We start from the raw sequence: 19246 nt of genomic DNA, 5'->3' as shown, positions 1-19246 counted from the left end.
GGGATCCTAGCTTCAGTCCTCATATCTGTTTACTCACCAAGATGGAGGGCTACATTTTACTGAAAATTGTCTCAGCTCAGTCTTGCTGGGACTATAATCGGAAGAAATTGATGTCACTTGTGTTTGTCTTCTAGCAGACGAGCTATAGAAGGGTGTATATTCTGGAAGGCAAGCTGTAAGTCATACTTCTCCATCAAGCACCAGGTATATACAATTGTAAAGTAGTACAGGGAAAGAGTTGTGTAGTTACGAACAAAATAGTCAAGCACACTAGTATAACAAAGCATATGCTTGTTTCTTTTTAATATTTCTAGCAATATAGATAGAGCATTGGTTTATTTTCTAAATCATAGTTTTACAGGTATTTGCATCTCATTATCATTAAAATGAAACTGTTAGGCTATCTGAAGGTGATACTCTCATCCCCTACTTCTTTCAGAAATTTCTTCTCATCATGTGGTAGCAAAGCCAGACCACAATGACTTTTAACTCTCAAGTTGTCTGTTCCTTTGTTTCTTGCTTCTGTTAGATAAGAAACGCATTAGTGGACAGGGAAGAACATTTTTGGCTCAATTCAGGGAAGACATTTTTCTTATGAGAGGAGTTTCTCTAACTTCTCTCCTTTGCATATTTACTTTTAAATCCTTGATAAGAAGTTGATTTGACTTAGGAGTTCCCACTCACTCAAAGGACAATCTTTCACCAAGATCACATTTAGGACAAAAGATCCAAAGGAGTTTGGTGAAAGAGCAAGTACACCACTTGCATGCACACATGACATCTATGTAGCATATGCTAGGATCCAGACGGACCTTAGAGTCTAAATCACCATGCTTGGATAAGCCCACAGACCACAAACCACAAGTCCCTGTTAATCCTGAGCTGTCTATGTTAGTTCATAAGCTCAAAGTCAGAATTTCTTTTATAACTAATGAACTATTTTCAACCTTGGCAAGATAAGAGCTCTTACAAAGGTATTTCATCACATTTAGAAGTTGAAGTTTCCAGTCTTGATTTTATTTTTTTTTCTATTTTCAATTTTTAAATATTTGAATTATGTTTATATCCAAAAATAAGGCATTGGAAGATAATCTGTGACATACTTCTTCCCACTCCATTTATAATCATTTTTATCCAGGTTTATTTTGCCTGTAATTAAGATATGTTCCCAAGTATTATTTTCAAAGCAAGACTTCTGTCCCTGCTTCATCCAGTTTTGTTTTACCCACAAAAACATAATATAACAGTGTTTTTTTTTTTTCTCATAGAACTATCCAGGTTTTCATGTTTGGCTATTCCATATACACCTTTCCCAGGAAGAGGTTGAGAGATAAATGCTATGAGGAAAGAGGCAGTTGCAAAGGTACTGAGGAGGCAGAAAATAGCAGCAATAATATAAAACCAGTTTATAACCTGACAGAAACCTTTCCTCAGTGCTAAGGCATCCATTTTGCTTCTGATTCTATGTAGTTCTAAGCACACCACTTCCTCTGTCCCACAGATCTCTGCCTTTTTGCTGCAGCTCTCTGTGCCTGATGAAGGAGTTGGCTTTTCTCCTTATTCTTGGTCATTCACTACTTTTAGCCTTCTGCTCTCCCTGGAAAGCAGAAGGAAAGATCAAACAAGAGCCCTTATTATTTTTAGTCTAATCACTAATAATGCATATTTTATAAACAATAATTTTATAAATATCATGTAAGGAACTGTGGCTTGAGAAACATATCAACAGTGGAGTGTGATATTGAAAAAAATTGTCCATGTTGTCAAAGATAAAAAAAAATAACAAAGCAAAAATGTGTTGTGCAATTATGTATAAAAGGACTATGGTACTCAAATGAGGTTTCCAACAACCTATTACAGTTTCTAGATTTTCCACAACCTGATAAAGCCTCCAAAATTAAACACAGATAGGAGAAGGAACCAAAGAGCAAGACATTTCTTCCCAAATGAGAAAGAAATTTGAGAGCCCTGCTCACTTTCATTTCCATTTTCACTCAGGAGCAACAGTGCATATCTCCTCCTTCTCACTCAGTCCTGGCAGCCTCATGCCCTCCTTTCTTAAATTCCATGTCTTTCATGTTATAAGTAAGGAAAAACATGGTGAAGATTGGTAAAATAATATTGCCACAAGGCAAAGAGGCTCCTCATAGGGATAGAGTTCCCTGGAAAGCTGAAGAATTTACCAATTATTATTCTAAAATATTTCTCAAACATGTATTATATATACAAGAAGAGATATGGTTCAGTCACGGCATAATTATAACGTTCTGGGCACCTGATTTAAAGGTCTCTATTGTTCAATATATCCATGAGCAGTGGTTTGAAACCTTCCTAATCCTGTGACCCTTTAATACAGTTCCTCATGTTGTGGTGATCTACAACAATAAAATTATTTTTGCTGCTACTTCATAGCTGTAATTTTGCTACTGTTATGAATTATAATGTAAATACCTATGTTTTCTAATGGTTTTAGTGACCTCTGTGAAAGGGTCATTTGACCCCCACATAGGGATCATGACCCAAAGTAAGAACCACTGTCTTTGAGGCTTGTTGCTATGTACAAACTGCTCCCTCCTTCCCTGCTTAAAAAAAGGCAAACTGTCACTTACTTTACAACCCAACCGAGACCTCTTGCTCCCCAGTGGAAGGAGTGAATGTAGAGCTCACTCGATCTGCTGTCTCCCTATAGAAAACTGGGCACTGTTTGCAGAGACGTTTAGCAATGTGCTTTCTGAAAAATATGGAGAGATACCTTCGGAACTTCTCTCCAACAAAGGCATAAATGACAGGATTAATGCAGCAGTGTGTCATTCCAAGAGTCTCTGTCACCTGCATGGCCTGGTCTAAGTGCTTGTCAATCACACAGTTACTCATTCCCAAGGATTCCTGGAAGGTGGTCAAGAAGAGAACAATATTGTATGGAGTCCAGAAGAGAAAGTAGACAATCATGATGGCAAAGATGAGCCTCACAGCCCTGTGCCTCTTCTTCTCATTCCTACAGCGAAACAGGGTGTGGAGAATTCCTGAGTAGCAGATGACCATGACAAGTAGAGGCAGGATCAGGCTCAAGATATTTCTCATTATTGTTTGGAAATTCTTCCATAGTTGTGTAAAATAAGGGCCACAGGTGTAATGGTGATCATCTTGTTTGGATTTAGTAAATATGATTCCTGGTAGAGAGGCAAACACAGCCACCACCCAAGTGACTACACTTGTTATCACCCCAAAGGTAACTGTCCTGGCTTTTAAAGCAAACACAGCATGAACAATAGCCAAGTACCTATCAATTGTCAGGAGGATAATGAAAAAGATTCCACCAAAATAACCAATGTGATAGAGCCCTGTGAATACTTTACACATTATATTCCCAAAGACCCACTCATTTGCAGCATAGTGAGCCCAGAATGGTAATGTGAGCAGGAAGAGCAGGTCAGAGATGGCCAAGTTGAGCAGATAGATATCAGTCATGCTCTTCAGCTTTTTACAGCCTATCAGAATTATAATGACCAACATGTTGCCCACAAAACCAAAGATGAATACCAGGGAGTAGAGTGGAGGCAGGATCCAAGCTCCAATTTGCTTCACACTGGTTTTATGACAAGGCTCACCATCATCGTAGTCATACGGTGTGGTGGCCCCTTCATCAAGCTCTTGGATACTTCGTGTAAATAGAGAATGAGATGTTGATAGTATGCCGTGGATGAACTGAGGTAACATATTATTGTCTTCCATTTCCTTTGATTCTGTGGTCAGAGAACAAAATGATTATTTGTAACACAAATGCCAAATTCCTTAATCCAAATAGCCTTGCGCCATTTAAGCAGTATCCCCATCTTTGGTTTCTCCTTTATAGTCATCTCTTTGATACCTTGTGTACATTACTTTTCTTTTATTCCTAACAGGAGTCACAACTTTTCAACTCTGCAACCATTTCCTTAACATCCTTGGCATTTCCTGGTGAGCATGTTTCTCAATGTAAGGCTACAAAGGGTACATGTCTTCATTTACTACTTCTCTGCATGTGGTGACCAGGTTTATGACCAGGTTTATGACCAATAAGATGTAATTAGAGTCTGCTCTAAGGTTTCTAGGGAGTTTCTTCCACAACAAAAGAGATACAGAAGAGAATAGGCCCCTTCTCCTATTTCAACTTGTGTAGCATAGGCTTTATGCTTGGGATTATAAACAAAAGACCTAGACATTGTACACAAGCCATACAGAGGGCTCACTTTCTGACTTCTTATTTCAGAAAGAAAATAAACCATTATAAATTTCATCATCTATTCATTGTACCCAAAAGCATTCTAATAACCCTCTCAACTTTCATCTTCCCCTTGCTCTCACTCACACTTTTGATAAGGTTGCAATGTTAATTTAATGTTCAAATACCTTAATGTCATTCCAAATTCTTTTCATTGAGCATGAATTTCCCCCATTTAAAACTCTTTTGAAGGGATTAGAGATGGCTCAGGGGTCAAAGGCACTTACTTTTCTTGCATAGAACCCAAGTTGATTTCCTATACCCACAGCAGGGAGCTCATAACCACCTGTAATTCCAGTTTTAGTGGATCTATCACTTTTTGAACTCCATTGGCACCTGCACACACTTAAGTCACATAAACTATATGTGACTTAAGGCACAGATACTTACACAAAATAAAAAAACAGATAAATCTTAAAAATATTGCTTTTAGCTTCTAGAAAGACACCTACGTGGCTGCTTATTAATATTTCTGTGACATATCCCTGCAAACTTCATAAAACCTCAAGGCACTGTATTTGGCTTTTGCCAACTTTTGCCTTTTTTTCTTTTTATTCTTGCTTCAAAATTCTTCTAATTCAGATTTTTATCTGAATTATATCAGCTGATCTCAGGATTTTTACTCTCCTATATGCTTATGTTTTCCAAGGCTCTATGTTCAAGTCCCACCTTCTCTGAAACACCAGAGTTTAATTTTTCACATTTCATGGTATCTCATCATGAATTTGTCTACATGGTCAATATTTAACTAGCATCTGCTATGACTTATACATGAGGGGTACACACATACACTGCTGTAAGTGTTTGGAGGTCAGAAGATAATTTGCTCTTTCCCTCCTATATAAGCTACAGGGATTTGAACTCAGGTGACTAGGTTTTCACGGCAAGTACTTTAACACAGGAACCATCTTGCTGACCAAATTATGAGAACTTCATCTTAGTTATTATCATCCAGTACATTTTTATAAGAAAACTCTAGTATTATTCCAAATAATTCCTCTTCAGAAAATTAAAGGCTGTTTGTCAGAACCAACAAGATTAGTTTCAAAACCTGCCTCCAAATTAGATAACTAGACAGATGATTCAGCAGTTAAGAGTACCTACTGTTTTTGCAGATGATTCAAGTTCAATTCTTAGCACATGTGGTGAATCCAATGCCCTCTTCTGGTCTTTGCAGGCAGCTGAACTTGCATGGCATTTACTGGTGCAGACACACACATATAAAATAAATAAAATAATCAATGAGATTTCAAAAATAAAAAACTCCTGCCTCTAACATGAAAGCTGGGTAACTTAAAGTCAAGCATCTGCTTTCCTGTATAGAAACTCCCTAAGTTGCTGTGAGGTCCATCTGAGGTGAAGGCTCATCATGTGCTACAGATGAATGTTCTATGTTAGAATTGTGCCATAGGAATTCTACCCCTACATTCTTTTCAAATTCATCCTTGTTGCCTTCTATGGGCTGCTAGTTTCTTGTCTCATCTGCTATCCACTTCATATTGATCTCTCCTTCACTCATAGCTCATCCCTCTCATTCTGTCTGCCCCAACAGTTAACAGTGCATATGTACTCCTCATCCTGAAACCCCCAATAGCCACATGACTTGGATGTGGTGGGACTTCACAGTGGTTGACCTGCTCTCACATTCCCAGTCCTGTGCACACCCACAACTGTCTTCTCTCCATTTCCTCCAAACTCACCACTTCCTTTATGCCTTAGTGATTTACTCTGTTCTTGTCTCTTGACCTAAAATGGTTCCTATTTATTCTACCTCCTACTTAAAACTTCCCTTCTCTTGTGAAGCCCAATCTGCACCCTCTGACAAACCACTCTGCTCTTGTGAAATGTAAGTAACCACTTATCATGGTATCTTCTACATACCATGCACCCCGCTGAGGTTAAGGAGTGGCAATGTTGTTAATCTCTGACTCTTATAATTTCACCTGGCTAAAAGAGTAAACAGTAAAGGTTCACTGAAAGAGTGCACAAAAGTCTATAATAATTATAAGATATAAAATGTAACATCATTAGATTTGATTGTTAAGACTACTTTTTCCTGATATCAGCTATAAATTTGTTTTCATCCACCTATATATCACAGTACTTCTTGCATCCCTTAAGTGATAGCCAAATGAAGCTTGCATGTCACATCACTGAGTCTTATCACTAGACTGCCAAAACTAAATGAGATCTTTGATGAGAATAAGGAAGAAAGTGCATGTACCTAAAGATTACACAGTGCTAAGTTCTGGTCTGTTCTAAAGTTCCAGCTGTTATGGAAAATTCTAGGTAAATGCTAATTCATATAACCCTATGGCACATAGTCAGCACTTAGTTCCTACTACCAAGCAGTCTGGAAAGTACTGGCCTGAGCATCACTTTGGGCATTAAGACATAGCTATCACCCAGGACTGTAGGGAAGCTGCCTCCCAAAAGAAAGCAAAAGAGATAATGGGAGAGAGAGAGAGAGAGAGAGAGAGAGAGAGAGAGAGAGAGAGAGGGAGAGAGAGAGAGAGAGAGAGATAGATATCTTCAGTCTGTGTGGTTCTCATGAGGAAAGACAAGAGCCAATTTAGAAGGCATAGATGAACTACAGGTAAAAGATTTCACAGTATAAGGTTCTAGAAATGTAAACCCTCTGCATGCTAAGAGAGACAGAGTAATCCTGTGAGTGTCTAGAAGATGATGAGGCACAGTGATTTTCCTTCCTTCATTGTCCCCTTTTATCACCTGATCCCAAAAGAATGGTCCCACCCAGCAACACCCTCATTTCCGCACTGCCACTAGGGTCTTTCTAATGTTTCTTGGTGCACATTACATTCTCTTCTCTCCCCAAATCTTGATCTTTGCCTCAGGTGCACAGGCTGTACAATACCTCAGGCTGTCTCCCTAGTGCCCTGCATCTCAAGCTTGGAGATGCATAAAGACATGGAAAAATCACAACTCACCAGGTATGGCTCCTTTATGATGGCACTGCTATCTCAGGCTTCTCAGTAACAGATCTGGAGGTGCAAACTGGTATGCAGAAGTAGGAAATAAAGTTTCCTGCAGAAAGAGAAGGCGGAGATAAAAGAGCAAGTGATGGTAAAGATTTGAAGAAAAACAAAACAAAGCAAAAAAAAAAAAAAAAAACAAACCCCAAAGATCTACAGTTCTTCTTTTCCAGCCAGGAGTGTTATATGTTGGGCTGAGGTCTTTACAGGATTAATTTTGAAATCTTGCTTATGCAATTCTGAGTGTGAGTTAGCCACGCCCTATACCCCTGCTTCAGTATATTTCAGCTCATGGCTTCGTCTTATAAGTCTTTCATAGCTTTTCCACTCTCTGTTCTCTTCTCTGTGTTAGTTGGCATAACCCAAGTGCAATAGAACCTATCACACCCAGAGAATAAATGCTAATGAGGCCTTAGGTCATAATGAATAAAATGCGCAGAGAGGTTTCACTGAGTCTTGTGTGTTGCTTTCAAAGTGTTGTGAATTGGAATCTGGTTACAAATCTCGCTTAAATAAAGCTTTCTAATGAAGGAAAGATTTACACTGGGACCTGAGAGTGGATCTTAGGAAACCACGAGATGTTCTTACCACCTTCATCTCACACTATACAAATGGTCAAAATTTTGAGAATTTACACCTTAAAATCTTTATCTGCATAAGGAAAACAGAAATGATCCCTTTGTGTGAGTTTGAAAACTTCTTATCTATCTGCCAGCAATGAGTTCACGTTTTTCAGGATTTTTAGGCTGGAAGATTAGTGTGATGTGGCCTTTGGGAATCCTTTAAAGAAAATACATCACCACCTAACAGCTCTGGTATACCTGCTGTTACTATACAGGCAATTCCAGTGGACTGCTCTCAGGGATCTAGATGCTGTCAGGTGTGCAGTGGATGAAAGGACCCAACCACCTCACTAGCTCTTTTTCTGTTCTTGGAGTTTCCTCTCTCTGTGTTCTTCGTGTGTCCCCTTTCTGCCCATCTCTACCTCCTCTCTCTGCCCGATGACTCTCTCTCTTCTCTGTCTGCCTGTCTACACATCCACTTGTCTGGTTCTTTAAGTTTCCTCTCCTCTTCTCTCCCCTCCTCCAGTAAACCTTTTTTTATACAAGATCTGTTTCATGGCATAATCTCTTCAGGACACACCTTGGCATGACCCACAAAGGATACCTCCTCACAACATTATGTTCAAAACACATGCTAGCTAAGCAGTATCACATCAAAGGCATAGCTGTGGCGCTTCAGATTGCCTGGAGTAGAATAGCGATTGTCTCAAGTCTTCTGAAAACCAATGAAATGAAAATCATTTGTGCTCCCCCAAATGCTGTAAGATGACTGACACTGGATACAAGATGTTTAAAATCATGTTATCATTCTGAAGGTTAACTGAAGGTTAAGTTCTCTCAAGTGACTTAAAAGGATTCACTTGAATCCTGTTGGAGGTTAAACCATTCAAATTCAAAGTTAAGTTGGTATCCTCTGCAACTCATGTATGGCAAGACACAACCAAATGAAAATGTGGACATAACATGTCCAGAGAAGTGATAGCAAAACAAGAAAGGCTTATCAATACTTTGAAGGCACTTTGATGCTAAGGCACTTCCTTACTCTTCTGTGATGGTTTTTTTCGGTTGGTACTTTAAGAACACAAATGTTCTTGCCTCTTTTCATCAGAGATGCTTTGGGTTCACTGTGGTTTTTATGGTTGATGTGCTTCCTGTGACCTACTAAAATAAACTAGTGAGTTCTAGGATTTTACACCTTATTAGTTTAGTCACACATGATCTGGACTAATATGATACACATAGATAAAACAGTCTTTCTATTGTAATTTCTTTGTTTTTGTCTCCATAACAAAATATACATAATTTTCAAAGCTTTTGTTCCAAATAATAAAGCAAGACAACAGGCATAGAAAGTCAAAACAAGAAAGGCTAGCAACTCCAGTTTCTTGTAAAGAATTTTTTTTCTAAGATCATGAAAAGTGCCCAGATGAACGAAGAATAGACAAGACTACATAATCAAAAATAGAAATGAGGGGTTGGGGATAATGCTCAGCAGATAAAAAGCATTTTCTGAGCAAGTGTAATGATCTGTATTCAAATATTCAGCCCACAAGCTAGTGATGGTCATACAACCCTGGCAGAGTGAGGTATGGTGACTGAAAGATTGCTAGGGCTTGCTGGTTGTCAGCCTAGCTCCAGGTTCAGTAAAAGACCCTGTCTCAAGAGGATAATGTAGACAAGGTAGGACATCTGATATCTTCCTCTTACCTCCATGTGCACACACACAAGGTGTAAACACCCACATATGCATACATGCACCCACTGAACATATACACACATCAGAAAAAAAGATCATTCAAGTAGTAATTAAGTTTCAATTAAGTTTAATATAAAGGTAGCAGATTAGATGTTTCTCTTTCTTTCATTCAAACAAACTTTGAGATGAAAGATGTGAAGTCAGAAACTTTACTTTTTTACTTGCAAATGAAAAACAGTGTCAAGTGACTTAATAGGACTTATGCAAACCAATGTTAAGGAACTAATTCCTTGTCCTTTCATATTTCTCATGCTCTGTGCTAGATCTGGAGCTCAGTATAGATGTCTTATCAGTAGCTTGTCATTGGGAAGAAAACTTAGCATTGATAGGGTACGATATACTGTTTGACAGGGTTAGGCAACAACAGGTAGGGAGGGAAAAGATGACATTCATATGCCACTGCATCTTTCCTTGAGTCATGATGAGTAAAACTAGCATAAAAGTGAAAACCACTAGGGTCTGGTTTTATGGCCATCACTGTAGTTTATGACATGGTGCATGGAGGGCCATGATGCTACAGGAGGAATTGCAAAATCTAGAATGCACTCTTTGTGGGTACAGCTGCATGATAAAAAACATCCAGCCCTGGATGTGGCAGAGATTCTAATTGGTAGACATTACTAGCATAACTCTGGTTAGGCAGCAGGTGATGAAAATAATGATATGGACCCTGGTTAACCACATCTAGTTGAAGTTCAAGTCAAATGGTGATGATTTTGAAGGAACCATAAACATGTGGTAGGGAGAGAAGGGGACAAGAATGTGGAAGGCAACTCATTTTTAGTTTCAGCTCAGGCATGTATCATTATTTCGGAAGCAATATATTTTGAAAGCAAAAGTTTATTTTAAAACATCAACAAAGTGACAAACCTTTATCTCTGTCACTAAGATGGGAAGACAGAAGATGCAGAAAACTAAAAACAGATGATTATGCAGCTAACTTTAAGAAAGAAAAAACTATGAGCAAATATGAATGATTTATGTCAAAAATTTTTGTAGCCTAGAGTAAATAAACAGTAGCTATAAACAAATTGCCATGAAGTGACTCAAGAAAAAATAGAAAAGTATAAAATATCTATTGAAAATTGAATTAGTCGTGTAAAATACTTAAAGCAACAACAAAAAGCCTAGTATCAGACAGTTTTACCTATAAATTCCCCCAAATGTTTAAAGAAAAGCTCATATCAATCATTTTCAAGTTCTGTCTAAAGTAGAAGAGGGAACATGTCTACATCTGTTTTCTGAAGCCAGCACTACTATGATAGCACAGCCAGACAAAGACATCACAAAAATAAACTTAGAGATCAATATTCTTCATTAATGGAGATTCAAATTATAGGAGAAAGAAAGAAAAAGGAGGAAGGAACAAAGGAAGAAAGGAACCAAAGAAGAGATACCAATGGTACATCTAGAAGATTTTGTGGCATGATCAGATGGGATTTATCCAAAGGATACAATTGTGGTTCACATTTTAATAATTGATCAATGTAATACGTGACATTGATTAACAAGAAACAAAACCAAAATATTTACATGATCATCTTGATTGACACAGGAAACACCAAATATAATATGCTTTGTGACAAAAGAAACAAAAACAAGACAAAACAAAAGAATCCAGAGAAACAGAAAGGAACTTCTTAAACATTTTTAAAGGACCTTCTTAACATTTGTTAAGATACCATAGCTAATAGTATATTCAATAGTAAAACACTGAAAGGTATCTCTGTGCAATCAGAAACAAGGATGGCCATTGTCACCAGTATTAATGCAATACTGGAAGTTGTAGCCATTCCAATTAAAATGCAGGATATGAAAATACATTCAAATATTGTTAGTATCTTGGGTTAATTCCATCTGCCCCATTTCCTTTCAGCTTATAGATTTCATTTTGCTAGTATCATTTAGAAGGCACTGAAGAGAAAGTGATATATATCTATATATCTATATCTATATCTATATCTATATATATATGTGTGTGTATATATATATATATATATTTGCATGCATACTATGGAATTTCTGTCTTTTCTATTAAGTAATTTCCAATATTTTAAGTTATTCACAAACATAATTTGGGTGGTTATTCATTGGTCATTATCCTCAAAAGATTATAACAGTCAGATACAAAAGCATCACAGACTTCTTCAGATCTTGCTTCACTGTCAAGACAATCAGAAATTTTACTATTCATAGAATATTACTGTAAGTTCTCGCTTTAGTAGCCAAGACTTTGGCAAATGAGGCAGGACCTTAGAAATTTTCATTAGAATTTTCCTCTTTTCTTCTTGAGTCATCAACTTGGTCAGTATTTAGCTGAATTTAAAGTTTGGATGATTAAGATGATTTTATTATATTGCCTTCCTTGTTTTAAGTGGCTTTGTGCTTAGCTTTGTTATATAATAATATGATGAAAGGTTTATAGTTTGTTTAAATTATTAACTAGATTATTAATGTGAACAGAATGCATGATTTCATTCATCAAACACAGACTAAGAACCTAAAGAGTTTTGGTAATTCTGCTAATGGAATACAAAGATGCATGACACAATGATATACATGTCCTAAAGGGAATGACAAAATGACAATCTGGGTAAATGTTAACATAAAACAACATAAGACAATGCCCACAAATGTAGACGTCTGTGCTTTGTAGAGCTCAGACGAAAGAGAACCTCTTAATGGAGATTTTCATTAAATACTTGATAAAAGAAAAAAGATTTGATATGGGCCTTGATGAATTCAAATCTGAAGAAATGATCAAGAAAAAAAAAAGGCTAAGAAAAAAGTGAAAAGGGAAACAGAGGGAGGGAGAGAATTTGTGAGCTCATCCAAATCTCCAGAACAAGAAACTCTTAGAATGAACCAACCTGTGTCTTAATAAATGTGGGAAGCCACATGTGCCGTTGCAGAGTGGCACTGACTACTGCTGGCCACCACGCGTAAGTTTGGACAAACAACCAATGTGTACATATGCAGTAAAGTTTTTTGCAAAGACACTGCCTGGCCCGGGCATGATAATGAGGCTTTGAGAGTATAACCAATCAGATGTGAGACATGCAAATGAGGTATGATAATGAGGCTCTGTGAGGTACAGAGAGAGAATAGCCAATCAGATGAGGAACATGCAAATGAGGCATAGTGCATAACCAATCCGGGTGTGAGACACGCCTCTCCTAGGCCTATATAAGCAGCACCAGTTCTGGGCTCGGGGACTCTTCGCCTCTGCAATCAAGCTCTACCAATAAACGTGTGCAGAAGGATCCTGTTGCAGCGTCGTTACTGCTGGCCAGTCCGACGCACGCAAGAAATAAACTCAGGTAATCCTGATGCACACTAAGGCTTGAAAACCACTGACCTAATAAAACAGAACCTCTGCAGTAGAAAAAGTATTCTGTGTAGTCAAAAGCATCAGGTAGGAATCTAGAGCTGCCTCCTATTTATCTGGATGATTAAATGTAATATTGTGACCTCGGTAGGCAAACTCTCAAACTAGATAACCAATCTTATGACTCAGCTCTGTGAGTTCTAGTTGATGATGGTCCAGGGAAAGAAACACTATCCCTTTGAGACTCAGCTTCCTGCCGAACAGGATCACATATAAAGACTAAAAAAAATGGAAGCTCTTAATATTATTTAATCATCTTTACAATTAATTACACATTCGACCTAGCATTCTGTTTCTAAAAATACTGTGGAAAGAAACAATAAATACACTGCTTGAAGAGGAGGTTTATTTGTTTCTTTTTCTCAACCTTGTGTACCTTAGGGTAATTATAACAATATTAAAGACAGAAGAATTAGTTGCAAATCTGGCTCTCCTTTCTTCAGTTCTACCACCTAGTAATGTTACTTTCCTGGAACCTCATTTGAAGCCCTTAAAAAGTATACCAATGCCTAAATTATTATTCTAAAAGATTTGGTGTGGATTATTTGCCAAATTGTGAAATACATTTATTACCAATGTCATATGTAATGAATAAAACAATGTAGTGTACAAATATTCTTTGGTGAACTTTCTAAGACTGACCTACAACATCACAGTTTGTGATTTCAAGGGTTTAAAATGTAGCTGAAAGGGAATAAATAAAGAAAGAAAATAAAGACTTTCTAGCATACAATGAAAATGAAGACACAACATGCCCAATTTATGAAACACAACGAAGGCAGTGCTAAGAAGAAAGTTCATAGCACTAACTTCCTAAAGAAATTGGAGAGATCCTACAATAGCAACTTATTAGCACATGGGAAAGCTCTAGAAGAAACAAGCACACCCAAGAGGAGTAGATGGCAGGAAATAATTAAACTTTGGGTGGAAATCAACCAATTAGAAACAAAGAGAATATCACAAAGAATCAACCAAACCAAAAACTGGTTCTTTGAGAAAAACAAGATAGATAAACCCTTAGTAAAACTAACTAGAGAGCACAGAGGCAGAATTCAAATTAATAAAATCAGAAGTGAAAAGGGATATACAACAACAGAAACTGAGGAAATAAAAAAAAAATCACCAGATCCTATTACAAAACCCTATACTCAACAAAACTAGAAAAATCTAGATGAAATGAATGATTTTTCTAGACAGATGCCACATACCAAAGTTAAATCAAGAGCAGGTAAATTATCTAAACAGTCCAATTATCTCTAAGGAAACAGAAGCAGTCATTAAAAACCTCCCAACCAAAAAAAAAAAAAAGCCTTGTCCTAGATGGTTTTAGTGCAGAATTCTACCAGTCCTTCAAAGAAGAGCTAATACCAATACTCCTCAAACTATTTCATAAAATTGAAACAGAAGCAACACTACCTAATTCATTCTATGAAGCCACAGTCACTGTAATACCTAAACCACACAATGACCCAACATAGAAATAGAACTTCAGACTGATTTCTCTCATGAACATTGATGCAAAAATACTCATTAAGATACAAATCGAATCCAAGAACACATCAAAACCACCATTCACCACGGTAAAGTAGGCTTCATCCCAGGAATTCACGGATGGTTCAAAATATAAAAATTCATCAATGTAATGCACTATATAAACAAACTCAAAGGGAAAAAATCATATGATCATCTCATTAGATGCTGAAAATATCTTTGACAAAATTCAACATTCCTTCATGTTAAAAGTCTTGGAAAGATCAGAAATTCAAGGCCCATACCTAAACATAATAAAAGCAATATACAGCAAACTAACAGCCTACATCAAATTAAATGGAGAGAAACTTGAAGCAATCCCAGTAAAATCAGGGACAAGACAAGACTGCCCATTCTCTCCCAATCTATTCAAAATAGTACTTGAAGTTCTAGCTAGAGCAATTAGACAAAGGGAGATCAAGGGACAAATTGGAAAGGAAAAAGTCAATGTATCACTATTTGTGGATGATATGATAGTATGTATGCATAAGGGATCCCAAAAATTCTTCCAGGGAACGTTTACAGCTGATAAACAACTTCAACAAAGTGGCTGGATATAAAATTTACTCAAACAAATCAGTATCCTTCCTCTACACAAATGATAAATGGGCTAAGAAAGAACGTAGAGAAGCAACACCTTTCAAAATAGTCACAAATAATATAAAACATCTTGGTGTAACTCTAACTAAAGTGAAAGATCTGTATGACAAGAACTTCAAGTTGTCTCAAGAAAGAAATCAAAGAAGACCTCAGAAGATGGAAAGATCTCCCATGTTCATGGATAGGTAGGGTTAATATAGTAAAAATGGTAATCCTACAAAAAGTAATCTACAAATTCAATGCAAATCCCATCAAAATTCCAACACAATTTTTCACAGACATGGAAAGAGCAACTCTCAACTTCATATGGAAAAACAAAACTCCCAGGATAGCAACAACAATGCTCAACAATAAAAGAGTTTCCAGGGGAATCACCATCCCTGACCTCAAGCTATAGTATGGAGCAATGGTGATTAAACACTGTATAGTATTAGTACAGAGACAGACAGGTTGATCAATGGAATAGAATTGAAGACCCAGAAATACACTCACACACTTATGGACACTTTATCTTTGACAAGGAAGCCAAATCCATACAGTGGGAAAAAAGAAAGAACTTCAACAAATTGTGCTGGTTTAACTGGCCATCGCATGTAGAATAATGCAAATTGATCCATATTTATCACCTTGTATAAAGCTCAAGTCCAAGTAGATGAAGGACTTCCACATAAACCCAGATACACTGAATCTAATAGAAGAGAAAGTGGGAAATAACCTCAAATGCATTGGCACAGGGGAAATTTTCCTGGACAGAACACAAATGGCTCAGGCTCTAAAATCAACAATTGACTAATGGGACCTCGAGAAATCTTCTGTAAGGCAAAGGACACTGTCAATAGGACAAAATGGGAACCTACAGATTGGGAAAAGATCTTCACTAATCCTACATCTGATAGAGGGCTAATGTTCAAAATATAGAAAGAACTCAAGAAGTTATACTACAAAAGAAAAAAAAACAAATAACACAATTTAAAAATGGGGTACAGAGCTAAATGGAGAATTCTCAACAGAGGAATCTTGAATAACTGAGAAACACTTAAAGAAATGTTCAGCATCCTAAGTAATCAGGGAAATGCAAATCAAATGACCCTGAGATTCCACTTACACTAATCAGAATGACTAAGATAAAAACTCAAGGAACAACACATGCTTGCAAAGATGTGGAGAAAGAGAAACATTCCTCTACTGATGGTGGGATTGAAAACTGGTACAACCACTTTGGAAATCAATCTGGCAGTTCCTCAGAAAATTAGAAATAGTTCTACCTGAAGACCCAGCTACACCACTCCTGAACATATACCCAAAAGATGCTCCATCATACCACAAGGACACATGTGCCACTAGTTTGTAGTAACTTTATTTGTTATAACTAGAAGCTGGAAACAACCCAGATGCCCCTCAACTGAAGACTGGATACAGAAAATGTGGTTCTTTTACACAATTGAGTACTAGTTAGCTACTAAAAATAAGGGAGGATATTGTGAATTTTGAAGGCAAATGGATGGAACTTGAAAATATCATCTTGAGTGAGGTAACCTAGACCCAAAAGGATATACAAGATATGTATTCGCTGATAAGTGAATATTAAGCCAAAAAGTTCAGAATATCCGTATATACCCCTGACACTGTAGAAAGCTTAACAAGGAGAGCTGACTCCTGGGACTTCCATATATGGTCTGTAGCATGTGCATCTCTCCACACAAATAAATGGATAAATGCAATATGACATGTGAGCCATGCGCGTTTAGCTTGGCACATCACAAAGGCCCATCTGCCTCCCTCAGTGAATTCTGTGGAAGACCATCCTTGGCTCCCTGGAGTCTAGGTGGCCCCCAAGCTGCTTTGTGCATCGATGCCTTGTTAGATGGACATTGACGAGAACAGTGGTACCTTCACTCTCATGGCTACAAACAGCGTGGTGCTGATGTGATGTGTGTTTATCAGTCTTTCTATCACAAATATGACATGCATTTTCCATTCCTGATGTGTGTGCTTGTGAATGCGTGTGTGTGTGTGTGTGTGTGTGTGTGTGTGTGAGAGAGAGAGAGAGAGAGAGAGAGAGAGAGAGAGAGAGAGAGAGAGAGAGACAAGCACATGGATTCTGGGGTCAGACTCTTTCTGCTTTAATCTCAGCCAACCTGAGCCAAATGAAGAGTCCTCTTTTCCATGTCTGGTTTCCACCTGTCTCCTGAAGGGCCAGGAACATGAATGGAAATATGCAGCAGTGTGGGGTGGGAGGTAGGAGGAGGGGATACCTGTAGAAAGTCTGAGAGATCTGGGGTGTGAGAGGCTCCTAGGATTCAATGGGGATGACGTTGGCTGAAATACCCAATATAGTGTAGTGGTTGAACATGAAGAGACCACCTCCAGTAGATAGACATGGCCTCCAGTTGAGTCAGGGGGCATCCACCCATCTTCAAAATTTTTGACCCAGAATTTTTCCTGCCTAAGGGAAATGCAGGGACAAAAACTGGAGCAGAGACTGAAAGAAAGGCCACTCAGTGACCAGCCCAACTAGGGATCCATCCCATGCGCAGGCATCAAACCCTGACACTATTATTGATGTCATATTACGGTTGCAGATGGAAGACTGGCATGGCTGTCTCTGAGATGCTTTACCAGCAGCTGACTGAGACAAATGGAGATACTTACAACCAATCATTGGATTGAGGTCTGGGACCTCTATGGAAGAGTTCAGGGAAGGACTGCAGGACCTGAGGGAGATTGCAACCCCATAGGAAGTAGAATACTATCAACTAACCCAGACTTCTCAGAGATCCCAGAGACTAAGCTACCAATCAAGGAGCATATGTGGGTGGGCTGTGGCCCTGAGCATTTGTGTAGCAGAGGACTGCCTTGTCTGGCCTCAGTGGGAGGGAATTCACTTAATCCTGCGGAATCTTGATGCCCCAGGGAAGAAGGATGCTGCTGGGCGTGAGGTGGGCTGGTAAGGGGGTGGACAGGTAGGATAGCACCTTCTCAGAATGGGGGATGAGATGAAGAACTCTGGGAGGGGGGACCAGCAAGGGGGCAACTTTTGGAGTATAAATAAAGAAAGAAAGAAATAAAGAAAATAATTTAAAAATAAAATCTGTAACAAAAACTGAAAAAAATAAAATATGGCTTAAAAAGTACACTCTTTATAAACTGGCAGTCAAGTCTTCTGCTTTGGTACCGAGATTCATAGGCTTAGATGTGAAGCTGATACTAAGCAAAACCATGGTGTTCTGGGAACTGAACAAGGTCCTTTGGAGGAGCAGTAAATTCATTATAAATAACCAATCATCTTGATGTGAGCCCAGCAGAAGGAGCATAAGACAGTTATCAGACAAGAGCAATTCTAGCTGTATCTCTTCTAACCCAGGGAAGGCGTCAGAGGTCATTTAGCCTAGTGTCAGTCTCTGAGATGGAAGGCAAGGAGACAGAAACAAACAAAACATCCATTTCTAATTTAATTAATATTTTCACGTTTACATTTTCTTTTAATAAAGAAGTTGCACTACTCTCCCGTGAAGGATACTTGAATTCTTAACTGGAAAAGTGCAGAGAATTCTTTTTCTTTGTGCTGCTACTCATGGACCATTTCCACTTTGTTTCTTAATGGGATACTCAGGGACAAGGAATACACATTTGGAAAACAGCTCAGTTTCTGTTCTTCCTTTTCTATAATATTATCTTCCTCTTTCAATTTTTACTCTGGAGCCCTACCCTCTGTGAAATGTTTCAGTTCCCTCTCTGTATTTTTGGATCAATTTTCTATCTTTCAACAAATGTGCCATGGATAATTTTTACTTGGCTTCTTAAGACCAAGTCCCCAGTGGAAGACACTTCAATACATGATGGGACCATTATTTCAAAGCTTCTGATTTAAGGTGTCACTTTTTACTTTTTATGTTTGTTTGTAGTTTTTTGTTTTGTTTTGGGTTTTTTTTTGGTTTTTGTTTTGTTTTGTTTTGTTTTGTTTTGTTTTGTTTTGTTTTGTTTTGTTTTGTTTTGTTTTGAGACAGGGTTTCTCTGTATAGTCCTGGCTGTCCTGGAACTCACTTTGTAGACCAGGCTGGCCTTGAACTCAAAAATCTGCCTGCCTCGGCCTCCCGAGTGCTGGAATTAAAGGCATGCGCCACCACGCCCGGCTGTGTTTGTAGTTTTTTGTAT

At 38.0% G+C, this 19246-nt stretch overlaps 1 protein-coding gene across 4 annotated transcripts; it reads right to left on the bottom strand.

Moving 5' to 3' along the window:
* Positions 1 to 276: 276 nt before the first annotated feature.
* Ccr2 (chemokine (C-C motif) receptor 2) lies at positions 277 to 7499 on the bottom strand. Of its 4 annotated transcripts, XM_011243063.1 has the most exons (4): positions 7399 to 7499; positions 7210 to 7306; positions 5362 to 5462; positions 277 to 3743 (listed from the first exon to the last, which is right to left on the bottom strand). In XM_011243063.1, exon 4 carries the CDS (start codon positions 3730 to 3732, stop codon positions 2611 to 2613), a length of 1122 nt encoding a protein of 373 aa, XP_011241365.1. In that variant the 5' UTR covers positions 3733 to 3743; positions 5362 to 5462; positions 7210 to 7306; positions 7399 to 7499; the 3' UTR covers positions 277 to 2610. The 4 variants fall into 4 exon arrangements, with proteins under 4 accessions (XP_011241365.1, NP_034045.1, XP_011241366.1 ...); NM_009915.2 differs by lacking the exon at positions 7399 to 7499 and having other exon boundaries at positions 5366 to 5462; positions 7210 to 7234; XM_011243064.3 differs by lacking the exons at positions 7210 to 7306; positions 7399 to 7499 and adding an exon at positions 5962 to 6089 and having other exon boundaries at positions 5366 to 5462.
* Positions 7500 to 19246: the final 11747 nt, after the last annotated feature.

This window comes from Mus musculus, chromosome 9 (assembly GCF_000001635.26).
Source record: "Mus musculus strain C57BL/6J chromosome 9, GRCm38.p6 C57BL/6J".
Lineage (NCBI taxonomy): Eukaryota > Metazoa > Chordata > Mammalia > Rodentia > Muridae > Mus > Mus musculus.
The sequence above is the reverse complement of the archived record's forward strand: the minus strand, read 5'-3'. Positions and strand labels throughout refer to the sequence as shown.